General features: G+C 49.3%; 1 protein-coding gene across 7 annotated transcripts in view; it reads left to right on the top strand.

Moving 5' to 3' along the window:
- Positions 1–21,603, top strand: part of AUTS2 (activator of transcription and developmental regulator AUTS2) — a 795,423-nt gene that overhangs the window by 752,097 nt on the left and 21,723 nt on the right. For 3 of the 7 annotated variants that reach the window (XM_054516994.1, XM_054516997.1, XM_054517000.1), the window contains 4 exons: positions 14,095–14,602; positions 15,981–16,234; positions 17,658–17,899; positions 18,314–18,358. In XM_054516994.1, coding sequence (XP_054372969.1) covers positions 14,095–14,602; positions 15,981–16,234; positions 17,658–17,899; positions 18,314–18,358 — 1,049 coding nt within the window. The remainder of the gene's footprint in view (positions 1–14,094; positions 14,603–15,980; positions 16,235–17,657; positions 17,900–18,313; positions 18,359–21,603) is intronic. The other 4 variants (XM_054516996.1, XM_054516999.1, XM_054516995.1 and 1 more) reach the window with 3 other exon arrangements.

The following is a 21,603-nucleotide window of genomic DNA, read 5'->3' as shown; positions in this document are numbered from 1 at the left end:
ATTAGTTTAACACCCCGGATTTATCTTGGCATTGTGGGCTCTTTCTGTCTTCATGGGGAGGCATCAGGATTTCCTCAGGCTCTTTGTAGGATTAAGACCTTCCCATGGCATCGTGACAAGGAGGAAATTTAAGGAACAAGGGTGTTTAACTTAGAGCTAATCTGGTCCTTGTGAAGGAGGGGGATTAGACTGGTAAATTCCCCTGCTGGGCAGGTTTGTGCCATGGTGGCACCAGGGGAAAAAACCTCTGTGGAAAAGGAGCTCCAGCCTGATAGTGTGGGGAGCTGGGAGGAGGAAAGAGAGGGATTTTGAGTCCAGGAATGAGCTGTGAAATGGCCATAGAGCTGTTCTGTCCTTAAGGAAGAAGGGAGGGAATGGATGGAGTCCCGTGGGAGAGGAGGGGGCACGCACTGGGCTTTCCTGGGGTCACTTCTGAGTCCCCAGCACTGAGCAGTGCCAGCAGAGTCCTTCCCCACAGGGAGCCAGGCTGGATGTCAGAGTCCTTTGCCACAGGGAGCCAGGCTGGATGTCAGAGTCCTTTGCCACAGGGAGCCAGGCTGGATGTCAGAGTCCTTTGCCACAGGGAGCCACAGGAGGGCTGGAGAGGAACTGGGGACAAGGCATGGAGGGACAGGACCCAGGGAATGGCTCCCACTGCCAGAGGGCAGGGATGGATGGGATATTGGGAATTGGGAATTGTTCCCTGGGAGGCTGGGCAGGCCCTGGATCCCTGGCAGTGCCCAAGGCCAGGCTGGACAGGGCTGGGAGCAGCCTGGGACAGTGGGAGGTGTCCCTGCCATAGCAGGGGTGGCCCTGGATGGGCTTTGAGATCCCTTCCAACCCAAACCATTCCATGATTCTGTGATCTCCTCCTGTACTTAAGTCCTGGGCCACAGAGTTTTGTGTCTCCTAAACCCTTCTGTCTATCTCAGAACTCACTTTGTATCTAGGGTTCGTTTTTCAGCCTTGCTTGAAGAGGAGTAGCTTAGAGAAAACACTTCAAGTGTTCATGGTGGCACCACCTCACCCCTCCTGAGGGAAACCTGTTAAACGTTTTCAGCAGTTTCCAGTAAAACTGGTGGTAGCTGGTAAATGTTAAACAAGAATTTTCTTTCCCCTTGGAGTCAGAAACAAACTTTAGGAAGCTGGAAGTGAGTGCTGGAGAGCTTCCAGCACAATGTCAGGCTCGGCATCTCCCAGGAGCAGGAGGGGTTGGATCCCTCCAGACGCGGAGGGTGAGGAGCAAGTGTGAGTCTGGACCTGCAGCCTGAACCATTTGCTTCTGCTGCCCTCCCTCCTTCCCCCAGAATCAATTTGACAGCCTTGTCTTGATGATAATTAAAATGAATCCTCCCCACAGGGGCAGTGGCCACAGTTGTGTACTCGTGCACAAGTGTGCAAGTGAGTGCACACACCTGTGGGATAAATGTGTGTCTCATACTGGGTTGATCTGTTCAATGGAGCCACAATAGTTTCCTATGGGCCTATGTGATTTTCTGTGTATTTTCTCTGTATTTATATTGATTTTTGTGTATTTGTATTGATTTTCTGTGTATTTATATTGATTTTCTGTGTATTTGCTTTGTTGCACTAGAGATCAGTACAGTTTCAGCCTTCTGCATGTTGTGGAAGGATTATACATGATTTGATGTATCAGTGGTTGTCAGGGCCCCATGGCAAAGCAGGTACATGAGCTCAGGACATGATTATTGAATGCTCATGGCTGTCAGCTGCACAGGAAAGGGAAAAAACCCAGCAAGGTACTTCTCAAACATCTCAAACACAACAGGGAGTAGTACCAGGAAAGAATATATTTTACCTTACATTTACTTACTCAAATGCTTGCTTTGAACCACAGTGAGGAGTTCTGGCATCCTGCCAAGCTTGAATTTGACCTTTTTTAAAAAATCCTTATTATTATTCTCATGAAACGAATACAGAGCGGCCTTAAGCAAGAGCTGATTCTTGTTTTACACCAGCCCCTGCCCTGGAAAGCTCATCATCTAAATCCTAGCAAAGGAAACAGGACCAAGCACTGACCTAACTGCATCTTGAGGGAGCTGGAGCAGAACTTTAATCTTCTAGTCTAGTGCACTGTCCCTGAATCACGGTGATTTTCCATAGTTCGCATCATTTTCTCTCTATATTTGAAGATGTTGCAAGATGAGTTTGCCCAACACATCCTCGAGGGTTATTGCTAAAAGCTCCTTGTAGCCTTGCAAGAAGGATGTGCTTGGGCATATCTATTACCTATTAAACCTGGTGAAATAGTGCAGCTTTCCCATGTCATAACAAATCACACCCGTGCCAAAATAGCTGCAAACATTCTCTAGGACTTAATGAGCTCCTGCTGCTTCACAGTGGTCCAAACAAGTTGTTATTGTGGCTGTTAGAGAGTGCAGAATTATATTATTGAAGCAGCCTCATAAAAAGACGAGATGGGTGTCAGGGAAGGCAGTCCCACACGCAGGGAGGTGTGGGGGGCACACAAAGGCACTTCTTCCCCATGGTAATGCAGTTTATAGATGTGTAATCTTCTGTAATTCTGGTATGATTAAACAGAAGATGTCTTTCTTCCTGAAGTTTCTTCTAGCTGTAAGAGAGGACAAAATAGAGAGAGGGAAATATTTCATATTTCTATTATGCATAAAGCAGCCCTGGATCCCAAAATGAAGCAAAAGAGGGAATTTGAGGAGCTAAAGTCCACTCTGACTTTCAAGAGCTTCTCTCAAAGAAGCTTCCACACACTGTCATAAAAATGTCAGTGTGAAATATCTGAGCAAGAGCAAATTGAACAATCTGGTGATGCTAGTGCCTTCATCTGGAGTCTCATGCCTGCAAGGGTGTGCAAAAGTCAATAAGTGGAATTGGAGGTTATTGATTATTTCACTGGGCTGCTGTTGAAACATCATATGTGCTTGATTTGGTCTTCAAGCACCCGGTAAACACTTGGGTTTAGTTTTACCTCCCTTTGTGAAAAGAATTGAAAATACTATAAAACTGAAAGTGTCTGCAGTTTTTTTCCCCCAATTTTGAAGTATTTTTCTTAAACTTAAATAAATGTTATTTGTCAAGGTTCCCCTCATTCCAAGATGGAGATTTCATGCCACAGGTGGGGCCTATGCATAATTTCTAAGGGATTGAACTTTCTGTTGGACACTGCCACCTGCAGCCCCATGGATTTTAGGATGTCTGCATTAGATGTCTCCTCCTGCCTCTGCTTCTTGGAAACCAAAACTGTTTCAGAAATGGCCTTTTTACTTTTAAGCTGAAAGAGAGTAGGTTCAGGTGGGATATTGGACAGGAATTGTTCCCTGTGAGGGTGGTGCCCAAGGCCAGGCTGGACAGGGCTGGGAGCAGCAGGGACAGTGGGAGGTGTCCCTGCCATGGCAGGGGGTGGAATGGCTGCAAGGTTCTTCCAAGCCAACCCATTCTATGGTTCTGTGACCCAAAGTGCTGTAGCCCTGGGGAAGGAGTCAGGCTGTCCCTGGCAGTGTGGGGGGACAGAAGCAGCTGCCTTTGCTCCAGCTCTGCAAAACCACCCCTGTGCCCTGATGGGCCTGGGAGCTCAGCACAAGCTGCAGTGCTCCCATGGAGGGATGTGTGCCCTGATGAACGGTCTAGGAGAGGATCAACAGAGAGGGGAAAAAGAAAAATGAGATGTGAGTTGTTCAGCTGTTGAGGTGAAAATGAAAGTTGAGCAATAAAACCTTTGTTGACAGGTTACCAGTGCTGGGTGGGAGAGGTTGGGATATTGCATTCCAGGCCAACTCTGCAGAGCATGGATCCAGAGGAGGGGCTGTGGAATGGCTGGGAGATTTTCTCCTTCCCTCTCCACACCAGTCACCCAGACACAGTGGGAATCCCTGGTGGGCAGTTTTGCAGCCTTCAGGCTGCTCATTCCTTGCTGGAAGGGCTGAGGGAGCTGGGGCTGCTCAGCCTGGAGAGGAGCCCCAGCTGAGAGGGGCCCTCAGCCCTGGGTGTCCCTGTGTGCAGGGAGGGGCAGAGCAGGGCCCGGGCTCGGCTCCAGGCCCAGCAGTGGCACCAGAGCCACGGGCAGGGCCTGAGCCCAGAGCTGCCCCTGCCCAGGAGGCACAACTTCTGCCCTGGGCAGTGCCCAGCCCTGAGCAGGCTGCCCAGGGAGGGGCTGGAGTCTCCCTCAGCGGGGATCCTGCAGAGCCCTGTGCACACAATGCTGTGCCCTGTGCTCTGGGATGGCCCTGCCTGAGCAGGGAGGTGCCACCAGGGACCCTCTGGGCCCCCTCCCAGCCTGGCCCAGCCTGGGGTTCTGGCACAGTTGGCACAATGTGCTGGCCTGGGGAGAGTGTCCACCACCACCCCCAGCTGCAGAACACTCAGTGCCCCAGTCTGGCTGCCAGGGGCTGTAGCAGCAGCCAGCAGGGAGGTTTGGGGGCACCTTTGGTGCCCTGACTGGAAGATCCCGAGCAGGTCCATCCCCAAGGCCTGGCAGTGCCACTGCACCAGCTGGTGCCTCTGAGCCCAGGTGTCTGTGTCACATTAATCCCCAGATCAAACAATCAGCTGCTGCCTAATCAGGAGGTGACTCCCTTCACATCCAGTTAAATATGTGCGTAACTTGAGGGAGGTCTGACACTGAGCCCTGGTGGTTTAGGACCTGCAGTGGGTGCTGCTGTGCAGGGTGAGGGACAGGAGCAGCTCTCCAGGCATTCCTTCCAGCAGCAGCACTGTTGGAAGCCAGTTTTGCCAGGTCAGGCAAAGGGTGATTTTAGAAAAGGGGGAATGAAGAGGGAAGAGATTACTTTGAATTCCATCTGTTTCCCCAGAGCAGCTTATAAAACAGCCCCACATCAGGGCAGGGCAGGGCCAAGGGTTGGGGCCTCAAGCACTGGTCCACAGCACCACTGTTCAACAGGTTCTTTAAATTTTTCATGTAAAAGAAATTTTATGAAGTTAACTTGAAATATTCTGGCAATTTTGTAGTGTGGGAATAAGGAGATGGGTTCTCATCTCCCTGCCTCACACGCTCCAAGGAAGGTTCAGGTTGGATAGTAGGAAAAAATTTCTTCACTGGAAGAGTGGTTAAACACTGGCAGAGGCTGCCCAGGGCAGGGTGAAGTCCCCATCCCTGGAAGGGCTCAAAAGACAAGAGGATTCAGCACTTTGTGGTGTGGTTTAGTGTGCGTGGGGGTCAGAGGTTGGATTTGATGATCTCTGGAGGCATTTTCCAACTTTAATGGTTCAGTGATTCTATAAAAGGAAGAAAAGGAAATTGTAAGTTGAGTTGTAGAGCTCCCTGGTGGAAGGTAATGTTAAGGTAGAGAGTTTAGGAGGGTTCAGAGGATTATTAGATGTTTACAGAAATAATAAAAAAGTTATCACATTTCTGCCAGGTGGGATATCAGTTTGCCAGAGGAAGAAGCCCTCAAGGTTCCTCATGTGAACCAGCCTCGTGGTGGGAGGCCTTGGAGAGGTTTCCTTGTGTGTGGGCTGGGGCTGAGTGAGAGGCTCCTGTTGTCTCACTGCATCTGCAGCTGGCAGGAATGAGGAGCAAATCCCAGATGGAATGAACCACTGATGCTCTGCACCATTTGTGAGCTCTGGTTTCTGCTAAAGTACGGTGGGTTTGCTGTACTGACACTCACTGCCTTCTGCAGAGAGAACAGGAGCGTGAAGCACTGCTGGTGAACAGTACAAATTGTTAATAAAGAGCCTTTGCTCTCAGTGCTGGGAAGCAGCTGCTGCCAGCGTGGGGCTGGCAGGGTGAGCACCCCAGTTCCTTCCCAGTGCTGAGGGTGCAGTGGGGCCCTGGGGCTGGGCAGGGGAGAGCCACACACCCCAAATGTCCCAGCTGACAGCTGAGCAAACTTCAGAGCTCCCAGCTGAGGGTGGTGATATTGGCTCTGAGGATTAGCACAGCAGGTAGCTGTGCTGGCACAGGGCAGGGTTGGGCTGAGGGATAAGTACACATTCTTTTATTATTGCAGCTAATGGGAATCTGCCAGCCTTTGAGGCACAGAAAGGCTCACTGGCCACCTGTGAGCTAATCACAAAGATTTGCCTCATTCTGTATTTCAGCTCACTTGGAGCCTGTAATCTAATTTCCAGACAGAGATGAGAAGAGTGAACAATTCATTTTCTGCTTTACATGGCTGTGCTGGTAAACTTTTAATCCTTTTAGAATTACAGTTCCCTGTCACATGGAGGCAACACCACACAGTCCTGCTCATGAGGCTGGAGGCTTTGGATTCGCCATTGCTGGATAATAATTAGCCTCAGCAGCAAGGCACAACATGAATCAAAATTAAAGTGAGGAGCACAGGGCATTTTTCAAATGCTATTATGAATCATACACAGGCTAATGATTCCAGTTTGGATAGAAAATCCCCACGTTTGGGGTCATCCTCAGCCTCAGATATCACACCCCGATGTTGGTGTCCTCTTGCATGTGGGACACTGCTGTGCCAGTCCTGTGTCCTGCCAGCTCATTAACCACATCCCAGGGACAGTGTGGGGCACATCTGACTTTAGTCTTCATTGCTTGCCACTTATTGTGGCTGTTCAGGTTAGGAGTGAGGCTGTGGGCTGAACTGAGCTGGAGGTGCTGTGTTGGCTGTGAGCACAGTGCTCGTTCCTGCTGCTGTGTTCAGGATGTGCTCAGCCTCCCAGACAGCTCCTCCTTCATAACAAAACCACCCTGCCCTGCTGCTCTGCTGTGTTCACTCTGGACAGGTCAGCTGGTGTGTCCTGAAGGTGAGCCCTGCTCGTGGTGATGTGCAAAGGCACTTGGACAGGGTGTTTTTAGTGATCTGTGTGGGCAGGGCACAGAGGATCCACGACTCTGGGGTCAAACACCTCAGTTGGAGCTGCCCTGAAGATGTCTGCCTCAGGAGTGAAGAGTGGCTCACAGGGACCATCACACTGACTTTGTACCTTTGCTTGAATTTTGCTTTCAAACAATTTGCAAAGAGCTGGGTGTTAGTGGACACATATAATTAACACATTTAATGTGACAATTTGTTTACCAGAAACAATAAAATCTCATTTCTGCACTTGTTCATACAGCCCAGACCGGAAGAATCCTTTCTGGGCAGTTGGAGCAGAGGGTTGGGTAAGCCCTGGCACAGCTGCCCAGGGCAGTGGTGGGGTCACCAGCCCTGGAGGGAGTTAAAAGGTGTCCAGATCTGGCATGTGGGGACATGGGTTAGTGGTAGCCTTGGCAGGGCTGGACTCAATGATCTTAGAGAGCTTTTCTAACCCTGATGACTCCCTAATTCTCTAACAACAACCCTAATTCTTTAACATCAGTCTTTTTCTCTGCAGCATTGGAAACTCAAGGAAAATAGTGCCAAGCATGAGAACAGTGTAAAGTGACCCTGGTGGGGGAGCTGGGATGTGGAAGCTCAGCAAAGTTTCCTTGAGCTGAAATAGTTGTAATTGAAAATGGGAATTCTCATGGTGCTGAGCTCCATCTTAGTGTTAGCAAGTGGTTTTGATCTCTCTGCTTATATTGGCATCATGCCTTTAAAATCAGAAATTCTTTGGCTGTAAAGAACAAATTCACAGAGGAGCCAGGGCTGTGTGGCTGGTGAGCTGCCAGGGGTGTGGCACCTCTCAGGGGGAATAGATGTGTTATTTTGCTGTATAAACATAACACACACATCCTTGTGGTCCTTGGTGTATTCAGTGAGCTGTCAGGTTACATTTGATCAGTGTTCACAGGGTTATACCTTTCAGGCTGCTTTTGAAAGCTGGTTTTGTTCAAGCTCATTCAAGTAATCCTGTCACACACAAGTGGGATGAGCAGATGTCATGGGCATTTCAGGGAATATTGTGGATCTGTAGCCAAGGCAAATCAATAAGTAGGAGAGGCTATTGATAAACTCAAGATATTTTTCTCTCCTTGTCCTCTGATGAGGTTAACCCTGTGCTGAGGTGATGTCCCTATTGATAATTGGAGAAAATTATCAATAGGGACAGCCTTGCAGTGTTTTCTGGTTTTAATTGATTATTGTCTTGTACTGTCACCTCATTTACTCTGGGCAGGTTTGAAGTGTGCTCCCACCCTTGTGCTATGCCCATGAGGGGTCACAGGGTGTTCTTGTGACAGCCAAAAGAGGAGAGAGGAAGGCAGAGAGGGGCTTTGGAGAAAGGGATGGAGAGACAGGACGCAGGGAATGGCTTCCCACTGCCAAAGGGCAGGGATGGATGGGATATTAGGGAGAAATTCCTCCCTGGGTGGGTGGGCAGGCCCTGGCACAGGGTGCCCAGAGCAGCTGGGGCTGCCCCTGCATCCCTGGCAGTGCCCAAGGCCAGGCTGGACATTGGGAGCAGCCTGGGACAGTGGGAGGTGTCCCTGCCATGGCAGGGGTGGCACTGGATGGGCTTTAAGGTCCCTCCAAACTCAACCCATTCTGGGATTCTATAACTCTTGAGATTTAGGTGCATAAAAAGCCTCTGGTTTTTTCCACAATTCCAGAGAATCCTGGCAGAAAGTCCCAGGTGTTTGGGTCTAAAGCAGTTTTGAGCAGAGATCAGGAGCAGAGCTCATGGTTGGGCAGGTGAGATTTCTATCCTGGCTCCAAGGTTTGTGCAGCACTTTGGGAAAAGCCTTGTGCTGGTGCTGGAGGGGTGGGAAGCACAGCCTGGCCCCACAAGGGATTTCTGTGTTTCTGGGTGTGTTTTAGAAGGATTGCCATGACAAAAGCTGAATGTCTTTGATTAAAATGCAGAATTGAAACAGGAAGGTGAAACTCTTTGATCACAAACCCATTATTAGTAAAGAATATTCCCCAGTGACTTTGTCAGCATCACTTCCCACCTGGGAAGTTTTCCAGCCCCTTTGGGAGCCCCTTCAGTCATCCCTCAGGACCAGGCTGTAGAACACTTTGGGGCTGTGTAGTTAATAATGTCATTTATTGATTCCCAGCTGGATGGGTTAGGAAGTCAAGAGATTTTATTGGAAATAAACCTTTGGCTGTGTGTGTTGAAGCAGGATTGAGTTCTTGCAGGGTCTGTGAGTGTGTTGCACCTGTCTGCAGTTCCTTCTTATTTACTAAAGTGCCAGGATTCCTGACAGACAGGTGCTTGGATATTCCCTTTCCTTCCCTCTAGAAAGCTTTACCCCATTCCTTTGTACTAAATCAAGAGGTGCTTTAAAGAAATGAAATAAGTGCTGTCATATGCTCCCAGTGTACAGCTATAGGAGTTACATTTATGGAGAGTGTTCTCTTTAACAGCTGGATGAAATAAATGGTTTAATGTGCAGCACTGGAGAACTCTGCACTCTCAAATCAAGGCCAGAAGCAGCTCAATGACTGAAGAATTGTCAGCATCTTGTGCAATCCCACTAAGTGCTTCTTTTCATTGATCTGCAACTTCACTGTTGACAATTAAATCCCTTTCAGTGCAGAGGATAAACATTTTTAACAGGAGGTAGCAAAATCTTTTGTCCTGAATGATTTTCTTCTCTGTTTTATAATTAAGTAGAAAGTGTGTCAGCAGCCTTGCTGTTCACTTGTGCTAAATACCTGCTCACTGTGGAGTAATTGCTATCAGCAGATGACAGAGCTGCAAGGAGCTGTGCTTTCGAAGGCATGTTCTTCATTTGCATAATCAAATGCTTTGTTAGTGTCCTTGGAAATTAGGATGAAAGATGACTGTGTGCTAAAAATGAGAAATTGTTTTTAGCAAATTATGTGTATCCAGTACAACAGCTGAGCTGCTCTGGGGCCTGTTTGATGTGTGTTGGCTGCTGCAGCCACAGCCTCCTCCCTCTGGCAGGAACAGCTCCTGGCACCTGCCTTCCCCATGCAGATACTGCACTGACCAACGTCTCATCAATATGAAATGGACAATCAGCGCTGCAATCTAATTAATTATTTCAAGCCTTGTAAAGTGCTTGTAAAGAGCTGGTGGGCTGTGGGGCAGATGCATTCCAGGATTCCAGAGATGTCCTGGGGGTTTGTACCAACTCCCCACTTGCCCATGGTAAAGCTGGAGAAAATGGGTTTGAAAGATCTGGGTTTTTAACTTGCATTAAGAAGTCTGGAGAAAATTTGAGTTAGGCAGATACAGTTTTGTCCAGAGTTCAACTTACCAAAGCAGTGAAAGAAAATTAATACTATTTTAAAATTAACTGATGGAATAGAATATTTATTTGGTAGGCTGAGTGCTCAGTCCCAAATATAATGCTGCAGAACACTGAAAACTCCTAGAATTCTCCCACTTGTGCAGTAAGGACATTGAACCTAATCCTAAACTTTCCTCTCAGGAAAGTGGAAAATTTAGTGCTGGTTCTGAGTTGATCTCTGAAGTTGCCAGAGGCCAGGCGTGGAGGCTGAATCTGGATGCAGGCAGGAGGAGCAGTGACAGAGTATGGCACAGCCTCCTTTCTGGATGGCATCCAGACCTGGCTGTCTCACACCTGGACACAGAAAAGTTGGATGATTTTATGTTTGGGATAAAAGTTTGGCCACTGTGAGTTTGACACGGTCCTGCAGGGGTGTCCCTGAAGGGATTTCATTCCCCAGGCCAGGGATGCCCAGAGCACTCGGGACTGGCCAGGCTGGAGGTGGCCATGGCACACCCTGTGCTGGCTCTTGGCACCTCCTGTGCTCTTTGGTGCTCCTGGACCCATCTGCAAACACCTTGGCCAGGCACAGTGAGGGGGTTCTGCATTGATTCTCTGGGAATGTCACATCTGGCAATTCCAACAGGGCCTTTTTGTCAGTGGAGAGCAGCTGGGCTGTCCCTGTGGCTGTGATGTTCCCAATGGCCACCCCTGGCCAACCTTGGCCTCTTTGGCACCACACGGGTGGGACACAGGAGCCAGAACACAGAGTTTGGGTCAGATTTTAGTGGTTTGCACATTAGAAAGAGAGACAGTGATGGAAAGCTGCATATTGCCTGTATTTATTACACAAATCCGTGTCTCCAGAGGGAAGTGTTTGCTGGCCCTCCCAGGTGCAGAGTCTCTCTGGGTCACCTGGGTTACCTACAGGTGTCCCTAGGGTGGCCTTGGCTGCTCCCTGGTGTGATGATAGTCACATACAGAGGAGGGTCATGTGGAGGAGACTGGAGTTCTGTGTGTTTGAGTGAAAAACAGAGGAATTTGAGATTTAAGGTACATCAAAGGGCACAGGAATGGAAGATAGTGAAAGCTGCATTTCCTTTCTGGGAAATGCCAATGTTCCTCAGTCCTCAGCATCAAATTCTGGCTTTATTCCTTTTGTAGTGGAAGACTGGCTGTTGGTGGAAAACCCAACCCAGTGGAAAAAGGGGAGCCTGTGTCAGCATGGAAGTTACATCAGAGTCTGAATCCCAGTGCAGTAATTCCAGTTTATCCAAAGCAGAGTGTAGAGACATCCAGCAAATAAAGTTAGCTTGGTGCTTGCTTAGCTGTTGGGTGGAGATGAATTCCTCTGATGATAAACAGCCTCAGAAAGTTGGGTTTTCAGTGTCATAGTGACATTAAGGGTTTTTTTCCCCAGAGTTTTTGCACTGAGCCAGTCAGGGTAGGAAAAGAGCAATCTTGTCTGTGTGACCTTGAAGTGCTGTTGATGAGGACTGGAGCCCTCCTCATGAAACCTGTGATTGGTGGCATTTATCACTGAGGGGGGATTTCAACTCCCCAAATAGATGCAGTGGGCTGGAGAATTGGTTCTGATTTATCCCTCATGGTTATCAGCAGGCAGGGCTGTGTGTGCTGGGACTCCTGCACAGCTGGGCTGGGCCACAGTGTGGGTGCACTGGTGTGACACAGGGGAGGCAGAACCCACGGGCACAGCTGCTGGGAATTACATTTATATTACTGCAGGCAGCATCTCCCAAGGGCAGACTCCCAGGGATAGCACTCAGGGCTGTGCACTGGGGGTGTGAGCAGCAGCAGCAGGGAACACCCAGGAGACAGGGGCATCCCCAGCCCTTTTCTGCTTGGGAGGAGGAGCAGGTCCCAGCACTGAGCTGTGCTGAATAAATGTGACACATGAGAGAGGCTAAAGGAAAGGATTTCATGAATGCACTAAGAGCAAGGTGTTCCCTCTAGGTTTGGAAGTATCACCTCTGCAGGATTTCCAGACCACCTGCTAGAGCCATGCAGTAGGGCATTACTGGTGACAAGCCTGAGTCCTCAAAGCCATTGTGTAAAAAACCCCAATGAACCCAAAAACTTGTAACTCCTACAGCCATAAGGACTGGGAACATAGATCACCTATTCCTGAACAAAACTGTTGCTCACTTCTCTCCTCCTGGGGGACCTGCCTGGACAAATGTGTGGATCACACTCTAACTTGCAATAATGTTTGATCAAAGAGGATTGATCCAAAGAGTTAATGCAAGCAAAGTTTCCTTTACCTAGAACCTGCAGTTTATTGCAGTGACATAGACCTTGGGCATATGGCAGAGTAATTGTTTTTATCACTCTGGAGTCCCACTCTTCCCCTCATAATCATCCCATCCAAATTGATGGAGGAGCCTCTCTGCCTGTTACAGGTATTCCAGGAGTGAATAAAGAAGGTCCTCATAAAATAAGCCCTCTTTCTTGCTTCCTTTTTCTCCTCTTTACCTCCCTTTTGCCTCCCTTTGTCCCCTTTTCCGCCACCTCCTGTCTACAACCTGTGAAAATCCTCTGCTTTACCAGGCTTTTCACCCTTGCACTGGGCCTGTGAAACACTTAGGGAGCAGGTCCTGGTTTATTTTTGATCTGTTAATGAAATTAAACTCAGCTGATGCCATGCTTGTGACACATGGCTGCCAGGCTGCCTCCAGGGATGTGATGGCTGGCAACATGTGCCCAGGCCATGGGCTGGCAGAGTTCACTCCCCATCCTTTGAATTTCACTCCTTTACTTCAGGGTTTGCACAAAGGAGCTGTCAACAATTTTCTCTGAATGGATATTCTTTCATTATGCATTTAGTCATTTTATCCCTTAAAAGTGGCACAAGGAGGAGTAAAGTTGTCTTTTCTTAGGGCTATTTAGAACACTGGACACTTTTTAAATTCTAAGCTTGTCCCAAGCCCCTTCAAACCTTGCATGTTTCCTTTGGGCTCTGTTTCTGTAGTTGCTGAAGGTTTAAGTCAGCTGTTCTAAGCTGTGGTGCAATATGGCCCTAAATGGGTTCCTGATCCCCCACCTGCAGCACCTTTCCCAGTCTTGGTCAGCAACATTCCCTGGATTTGTTCCAAGGGGTGCCATGGATCAGATCCACACTGGCAGAAGGTTTGGGGAGCAGTTCCAATGGGAAATTGCTGTGGAGCCCCAGTCAGCAAAACTTGAATGTACAGATGTTAAAATTATAATTATATTCATTATTATTAAAGAGTTGGGAAATAGAAGTAAGTCACTCCATGATCAGCCAAACTAAAGAAGCCTGGGCTGCTGCTAGTGTGTGTTCTAAAGTTCAGATCTTGTGTCATGGGGAGGGTCTGGAGCCCCAGGAGCAGCTGAGGGAGCTGGGCAGGGGCTCAGCCTGGAGCAAAGGAGGCTCAGGGGGGCCCTTGTGGCTCTGCACAGCTCCTGCCAGGAGGGGACAGCCAGGGGGGGTCGGGCTGTGCTCCAGGGAACAGGGACAGGAGCAGAGGGAACGGCCTCAGGCTGGGCCAGGGGAGCCTCAGCGGGGACATCAGCAGGAATTTCCCCATGGAAAGGGGGGTCAGGCACTGCAGGGGCTGCCCAGGGCAGCAGTTCAGTCAACAACCATGGAAGTGTTCAAAAAACATGTGGATGTGGTACTTGAGGACATGATTTAGTGGTGAACATGGTGAGGGATTGAACTTGGTGGATCTTTTCCAGCTTTCACCATTCAGCCCGGAGCTCCTGTGGTGGTGGCTCCCTCAGAGGGTCAGTTCCCTCAGCTTGTTCCCTCAGCGAGGGATTATGATGAGTAACAACGATGGAGAACAGCAGCGCTAAACAGGGCCTGTCTTCTCTGCCATGTGTTTTATTTGAAGAGAGTTACTGGGACAGGTGGATTTGATTCAGTTTCATGTTCGCCTGGATGGTTCTTGATGGAAACAAAATGGAGCTACCCACTCGGAGTGAGTGGCCCAGCAGTGGCTTTGGGTTGGCCTGTCTGTGTCACGTTTAACCATTTTCTCTCTCTGTTCTTGTTGCAGATAAAGAGGTGGGAGTTGGTGCACTTGCTGACAATGACGACTCTGGTGCTAGGGGCCCAGCTGTCCCCAAAATATCAGGACTAGAAAGGAGCCAAGAGAAGAGCCAGGACAGCAGCAAAGACCCAATACTTGAGCCTGTGGTGCCTAAAGACCCCCGTCCTCAGGTGACGCCGCCGCCGCTGGAGCCACCTCCCGAGGGCCGCTGCCCCAGCCCCGCGCTCGCCTCACGCCCCGAGGCTCCGGCGCCAGCGCCCGCCCCGGCCCTGCCGGTGCCCCCGGCCCCCGAAGAGCCCGGCCGCCCTCCTGCCGGCCAGCCCTGCGGCCAGCACTCGGGCCAGCCCTCCGGCCAGCCCTCCGGCCCGCCCCCGGCCGGCCCGCACCCGCCGCGGCCGCAGTCGCCGCTGCCCCCGGCGCACTCGGCCCTGCCCGCCGTGCAGCCCCATCCCCAGAGCCTCTCGCAGCCGCTCTCTGCCTACAACAGCAGCAGCTTGAGCCTCAACAGCTTAAGGTAGGTGCACAGAGAGGGGTCTGGGATGCTGGGCTGAGCCTGGAGGGGAATTGGATAAAGAAGGGACAGCACAGCCCATCCCATCGCATCCCTGGGAAGTAAAGGGCACTCGGTGCATTTAACCTCGATTCATGCCCTGAGATGAGCCAGGATCACTGTCTGTGACCTGGTGATCCCATAAACTGCTATTTTAAGTTCATTTGCTTTGGATTTTTTTCTCTGCTGTACATGGGTTTTTGGAGGGAATTCTACACAGTGTATGTAGATCAGGGGAAGAAAAGCCCAGTTCCTGCGCTGGGCTGCTCACTGAAGGCTGACAGTTTTGCCCTCCCATCCCTGTAAATATCTGTTTTCTCCAAGTGCTGCCATGCTTCAGGGCAGGGAGCCCAGGGCAGTCACACACCAGGCACTTCCACCTCCGCGTTTTCCTGCACTCCTGACACCTTGCAGGCTTCAGTGTTTTTCTCTCACCTGTCCACGGTGAGAATCAGCCTCATCTTTTATCTGTGGATAACAGAAATGAGCAGTGAGATTAAACACCATGTGCACAGGAACCCGTGATGTCCCTCGGAGTCAGGGATCTCAGGTTTCCCCTACTCTAAGCTGGGTTGCCGTTCTCCAAATCGAGCTCCCAGCAGGCAGGTGTGACCTTCAAGACCTGGGGAAGTAGCACTGTGGTTGCTTCATGCTTTGACTAAAGACTGGGAGGTGTTTAAGACCTGGATTTATTTTTAACCAAGCTGGTATTACTTGTCTTTAAAAGTCACTGCAATAGAAGCGTGTTGTTACTTGAAATAAAGACAAGGAGAATTAAGCCTTCCATGAATGTATTTTAAATAGTCATTAGTAGGAAATGAAACCTGAAAAATTGCAGCCAGTGTAATTGCAAATACTTCTTTTGTTGACTCATCTCATTTTATTGTGAGGTAGAGAGGGACATTACCTGTACAATAAGCACAAATCTGTTGTTGCCTTCTCAACTTCATTTTGCATATTCTGCAGTCTTTCGTCTTAGTGATTCACTTTAAAAAAAATTAATTTTTTATTAATGCAGTGATTTTGAGCTTCAGTTGCCTGAAAACATGAACCAGGAGCAGTCATGTAGAAAGGACCTGATAAATTAAGTCATGAATGCACAGGGCTGATTACTCCTTTGTGCTGTTGTGGGACAATACCAACCTCTTGCACAGCTCAGGTGTGTGGGGACCACAGGAAGTAAAAGCTACCAGAGCAGGTGTTGGAGAATGGGTAGCACTGGAAATGGTAGCTGGCGTTTGTAACACTGTGTTTGACATGAGGGGCTGCTCATGAGGTTGTGTGGTGTGTGTGTGTGTGCTGGGGCTGTTCTGTGCCCTGACAGCTCCTCCTCTCCTTACAGCAGCAGCAGGAGCAGCACCCCCGCCAAGAGCCAGGCGCCTCCCCCGCACATCTCGCACCACCCGTCGGCGTCGCCGTTCCCGCTGTCCCTGGCCAGCCCCAGCCCCCTGCACAGCTTCCCGCCCACCCTGCAGCCTCCCGCACACCCACACCACCCCAATATGTTTGCCCCTCCCACGGCTCTGCCCCCGCCACCCCCGCTGACCTCAGGGACGCTGCAGGTTCCAGGACACCCGGCTGGGAGCACTTACTCAGGTGAGAGCCGTGAGGGACGCTCAGCTCTGGCTTTGGTCAGAATAACTGGGGTTTGGGCCTTGCGGTGGGGAGAGGCTGTACTGACTGCTGAGCACAGTGATGGCAAAGCCAAGCAGACACCTAGGCACAGCCAGGGACTTTCCCTCTGCCCCAGGAGTGACTGCTTTGGGAAGGCTGTGGTTCTCCCTGGTTTGTTTTGTTCAACCCACAGTGAAATCACAGCTGAGTTCAGGAGGTGCCCACATGGAATCTGTGCCCCCCACAGCAAAGGTCTTCATGCAGTTGTGGTCTGTGCCCAGCAGTTTCCCTGGCTGCTGGGAGGGTCTGTGCTGGCTGAGCTCACAGCAGTTCTGGCCTCAGGTGTGTTCAGAAAGTTTGGGTTGGGGGGACCTTAAAGCCCATCCAGTGCCACTCCTGCCATGGCAGGGACACCTCCCACTGTCCCAGGCTGCTCCCAGCCCTGTCCAGCCTGGCCTTGGGCACTGCCAGGGATGCAGGGGCAGCCCCAGCTGCTCTCGGCCCCCTGTGCCAGGGCCTGACCAGGTTACTGAGGGGAAGAAAATGGAGCATTTGTGTAGTGTCATTTTGTGTCCGTGCACCCGGATGCTCCTGTGAGCAGCAGCCACTTTTTTGCTCACTCCAGCTTGCTCGTTCACCCTCACCTATTCAGGACTGTGTCTATGTCCATAAATGCTCAGAGAAATGGGAAAACAGGCTTGGTGAGAGGGGAAATGGAAACTTTGTAATGTCTCAGGCCTTTGGGATCTGAAGGAAGACCTGAGGGGGCTCTCTTACCCTGTCATGATTATCCACAGACAGCAAAGGAAGTGGCACAAGGTCTGGAAAAGCTTGAGGGAGTTGTTTTATTGTTTGTTTTCCCCTGTACTCAGCACTGGTGAGGCCACACCTGCAGTGCTGTGTCCCCCCAATTTAGGAAGGACATGGAGGGGCTGGAGCATGTCCAGAGAAGGGCAGCAAAGCTGGTGAGGGGTCTGGAGCACAAGTCCTGTGAGGAGGGGCTGAGGGAGCTGGGGTTGTTTATCCTGGAGAGGAGGAGGCTCAGGGCAGACCTCATCACTCTCTACAACTCCCTGTCAGGAGGGTGCAGCCAGGGGGGGGTCAGGCTCTGCTCCCAGGGAACAGCAGCAGGACAAGAGCACCCAGCCTTCAGCTGCACCAGGGGAAGTTTAGGCTGGACATTAGAAACAAATTATCCACAGAAGGAGTGCTGGGGAATCAGATTGGGCTGCCCAGGGAGGTGATGGAGCCACTGTCGCTGGAGATATTTAGGAAAAGACTGGATATGGCACTCAGTGCCATGGTCTGGGTGCCAGGGTGGTGTTGGGTCACAGGTTGAACTTGATGATCTCCAAGGTCATTTCCAAGCCCATGACCTCTGTCCCTCTGTGCTTCTGTGTTTCAGAGCAAGACCTCCTGCGGCAGGAGCTGAACACGCGGTTCCTGGCGTCGCAGAGCGCCGACCGCGGCGCCTCGCTGGGCCCGCCGCCCTACCTGAGGACAGAGTTCCACCAGCACCAGCACCAGCACCAGCACACACACCAACACACCCACCAGCACACCTTCACACCCTTCCCACACGCCATCCCTCCCACTGCCATCATGCCGACGCCAGCACCGCCCATGGTGCGTACCCCAGGCAGAAATGTGAGGATAAGTAGAGCACAACTCTATTCTTTGTTACAAAAGTATTGTGGAGAATTTGCCAGGTTGTGGGGAAGGGCTTCTGTGCTGCCCAGGGGTGTCTGGGCAGGAGAGGCAGGGCTGTCCCTCTGTCACAGTGTGAGGTTCAGGTGCCAGCACAGGACTGAGGGATGAGGCTCTGGCCAGTCCTGCTTGGAGTGTTTGCTCTGGGGCCTCCTCCTTTGTCCTGTCCCAAAAAGATCTTGATTTACTTTGAAGAAAGAAAAAATCCCAAGCAGTTTCATTGGAAATTAATTTTCTGCGTATTTTTCCCTCTCTGTTGGTTGCCAAATAATAGAGAAGTTGTCTTCTATTTTGCCAACAGAATTAAAGCAAGGAAATATAAAGTAACTAGTTTGTGCTTTGATCCCTTTGCAGTTTGACAAATATCCTACAAAAGTTGACCCCTTCTACCGTCACAGTGTGAGTTTTATTGCTCTGTTTCCAACTGACTTCACTGCTTTTCTGTGGTGGGTTGGGATCACCACTCAATCAATGGCACAGTGTCAAATCTCTCCCTAATCATCACTCCAGGATTTACCATTACCGTCCTTGGTTGCTTTGGCTTTTGAAGGCTTGCATTCATGGTGCTTGTTTCTGATAAAGATGCAGTATCAGCTTTTCCAATCAAAAGATCTCTTGCTCACACACCATTTGGGTCCAGGTTTGATGTGAAAAGATGAGACAGAAGGGCTGACTGTTCCATGGAGCAGGAGGGAGCAGTGATTCCATCACGGTGTTTCAGTTGTGCCACGAACCCTTGGGCTGATATTTTTGCTAAGGAACTTAAAATGAACTGACAAACTATCAGACAAATCCTTCAGGGATAGATAATCTAATAGTTTTCCCAATCTATCATATTTTGTTTGATAAAATCTGAAAACCTGTCTTATTATTCAAATTTCAAAGGCTCATCTGATCCGCTGGGCTTGTTATGTTTTGAAAGCTCTGTGTGATGACAGCAACATGAATCCAGCTATGCACTAGATGTGTTTACCTAAGCTACCAAAAATGTTACTTATTGAGATGAACTGATTTTTAAAATTCCAGTTATATGTAAAGCTTCTGCTCCTAGGGGTTGGAATCCACTGATTGGTTTGGTGCTGAACTCTGGGTTGTATTTTCTTCATCCTATTGGCAGAGGCAGGTGTCTGGCAAGAGTTTCTTAATCCAAGAGCAATATTTTGATGAGAGAAGGAGTACTGCATCAGCACTCAGAAATCTGCAGAGCATTTGGCTTTATGTGTTGGTTTTGCTTAGAAGTGGAACTGGGCAAAAAAAACTGGTTAAGATAATGGTGTCTGGATCAAACACAGCCCCCACTCACAGCCTGTCCTGCCCCTGAACAGTCCTCTCCATGTCTGGCACTCAATTTGAGGAGCTGGGGCTCAGTGTTTGCAGGCCCACAGCTCCAGGAACACTGGGCAGACATTGCCACCTCCACTCCAAAGGACACTGCTGCTCACCTGCACCAGTGTTCAATTGCACTCTCATTTGCTGAGCTTCACAGGGCTCCAGGAGATTGTCATCAGTGTGGCCTGTGGATCCCAGCAGGAACATGGAATTGGGAGATAGTGCATGGATTTTAGACAAATCAAGCACAGAAGTTGGCAGTGTAGGATAGGAAGCCTTGCAGAAGTCTCCTGCTGTATCTGCTGCTCACATTCAGTCAAATAATCTCAGAAATCTGGGAGTTCCCTGGATTGCAAAGGTGATGGCCTCACCCCTCTAAGGTCAGGAGAGCTCCATGCTGTGCTCCCTTAGCCAGGGAGCTGAGCTGGGGCCAAGGCAGGGACCTGGTCTCTCCTGCCTTCCCTGGGGAAAGGTTTGTCCTTGGGAAAGGGCTGCCCCATGGCCCCTGTGGGACAGCTGCTGCCAGGGGATGCCATGGTGTCTGCACTGGGCTACCAGCCTGTCTGTGACCCCAGCAAGGCCAGCTGGGTGTCCCCTGGTCCTTCCCCTGGGACTGGTCTCAGGACACAGGGAATGGGAGCTGTCCCTTAGCTGGGCTGGGGGCACAGCCACAGGGCAGGAGAAATACAAATACTGTATCTATACAGTACTATACATATCTATATAGATACTATATCTATATACAGACTATACATATACATATAGATACTATACTGTATCTATACTATACAAATACTAATGTGGCACTTGAACAGAGCTGTTCTAGGGACAAGAGCTCCCACTGTAGATGCACACCTGGAGCTCAGATACCTTAAAGCTGGCAGTGAGTGTGGGTGAACTTTGGAGGAGAACAGGGTCTGTTTGAGACTTAAAATCCATCTACTTTAGAACAGGGAGTGCAGCTCATATAGAAGCTAATGCTGAATTTTAAATCAGTGTTATTTCTTCTCTTTTAGCACAGTGAGGCTTTGCTTTTACCTGCAGCTGCTGCCAGGTCTAGTTTAGCATCACATGCACCTGGCCAAGGTAGTCACTGCATGTTTCCCCAGGGAAAGCTAAAAGGAAAAACTGCTGCTCAAAAGAGAAGGAATTCTTGGGAAGAAGGATGTATTTGACTATGAAATGTGAATTCTGAAAGCTGGAGGAATTTAACTGATACAAATTAATCATGGAGATAAACTATTTATATTTTATTAATAATTCTGACCTTGAGGAAAGGTCACATTTAATTAACTTACCACTTGTTATAAAACTGAGGAAAGAATTCCTTATTATTAGTCATAGCCAATAGAATATGAAGTATTACATCTTTTGCCATCACTTAGAATTAGTCCATTACACAGAGAATTAAAGACAGAAGACACTGGAGAATATCAAGCACATTTTACTCATTAAAAGTTATTGTAAATGAGGACAAATGTCTCTTAATGGTTTCTCAAATGTCTACAGTTCAGTATCAACTAATCTCAAAATGTTTTCTGCACCATTGGATGGAGCAGGTCCAAATGAAATAGAATTAAAAACAACAGCAGCAACAGGAACAGAGGCTCAATATCAGGCTTTTGAACTGAGAAAATCTTCTGATACCTCTGAAATGTTTTCTCAGCTTTCAGTAAATACAATATGATAAATGACATTGCAAGATAAGCTAGTTGAAGGAAAAATGATGAAGAAAAGCACAAGTGTATGCCTGGCATATCCAAATCTGTCACAACTTCGTGGTACTGATTTACTCTGGGATGGGATTTGCTCAGTGTTTTCCCACCCCTCATGTCCAGTCTTTGACTTTGCCCAGTCCTGCTTCTGTTCAATTGGCCATTAACTCATTTATTTTGATCTTAAAAGTAGCACACAGTAGTTTGACTTTGCTCAGCCGTGGTCAGAGGGGAATTGGTCTCAGCCAGAGAATCCTGTTAGGTTTTAGGGTGGCAATTCCAGTGGAGCTGCATCCTCTCTTAGATCCATCCCCTCCTAGATCCATCCCCTCCTAGATCCATCCCTCCTAGATCCATCCTTTCCTAGATCCATCCTTTCCTAGATCCATCCCTCCTAGATCCATCCCTCCTAGATCCATCCTTTCCTAGATCCATCCCCTCCTAGATCCATCCCTCCTAGATCCATCCTTTCCTAGATCCATCCCTCCTAGATCCATCCTTTCCTAGATCCATCCTCTCTTAGATCCATCCTCTCCTAGATCCATCCCTCCTAGATCCATCCTTTCCTAGATCCATCCTTTCCTAGATCCATCCCCTCCT

This window comes from Molothrus ater, chromosome 21, assembly GCF_012460135.2.
Source record: "Molothrus ater isolate BHLD 08-10-18 breed brown headed cowbird chromosome 21, BPBGC_Mater_1.1, whole genome shotgun sequence".
Classification (NCBI taxonomy): Eukaryota; Metazoa; Chordata; class Aves; order Passeriformes; family Icteridae; genus Molothrus; species Molothrus ater.
This window is presented reverse-complemented; position numbering and strand designations above follow the sequence as displayed.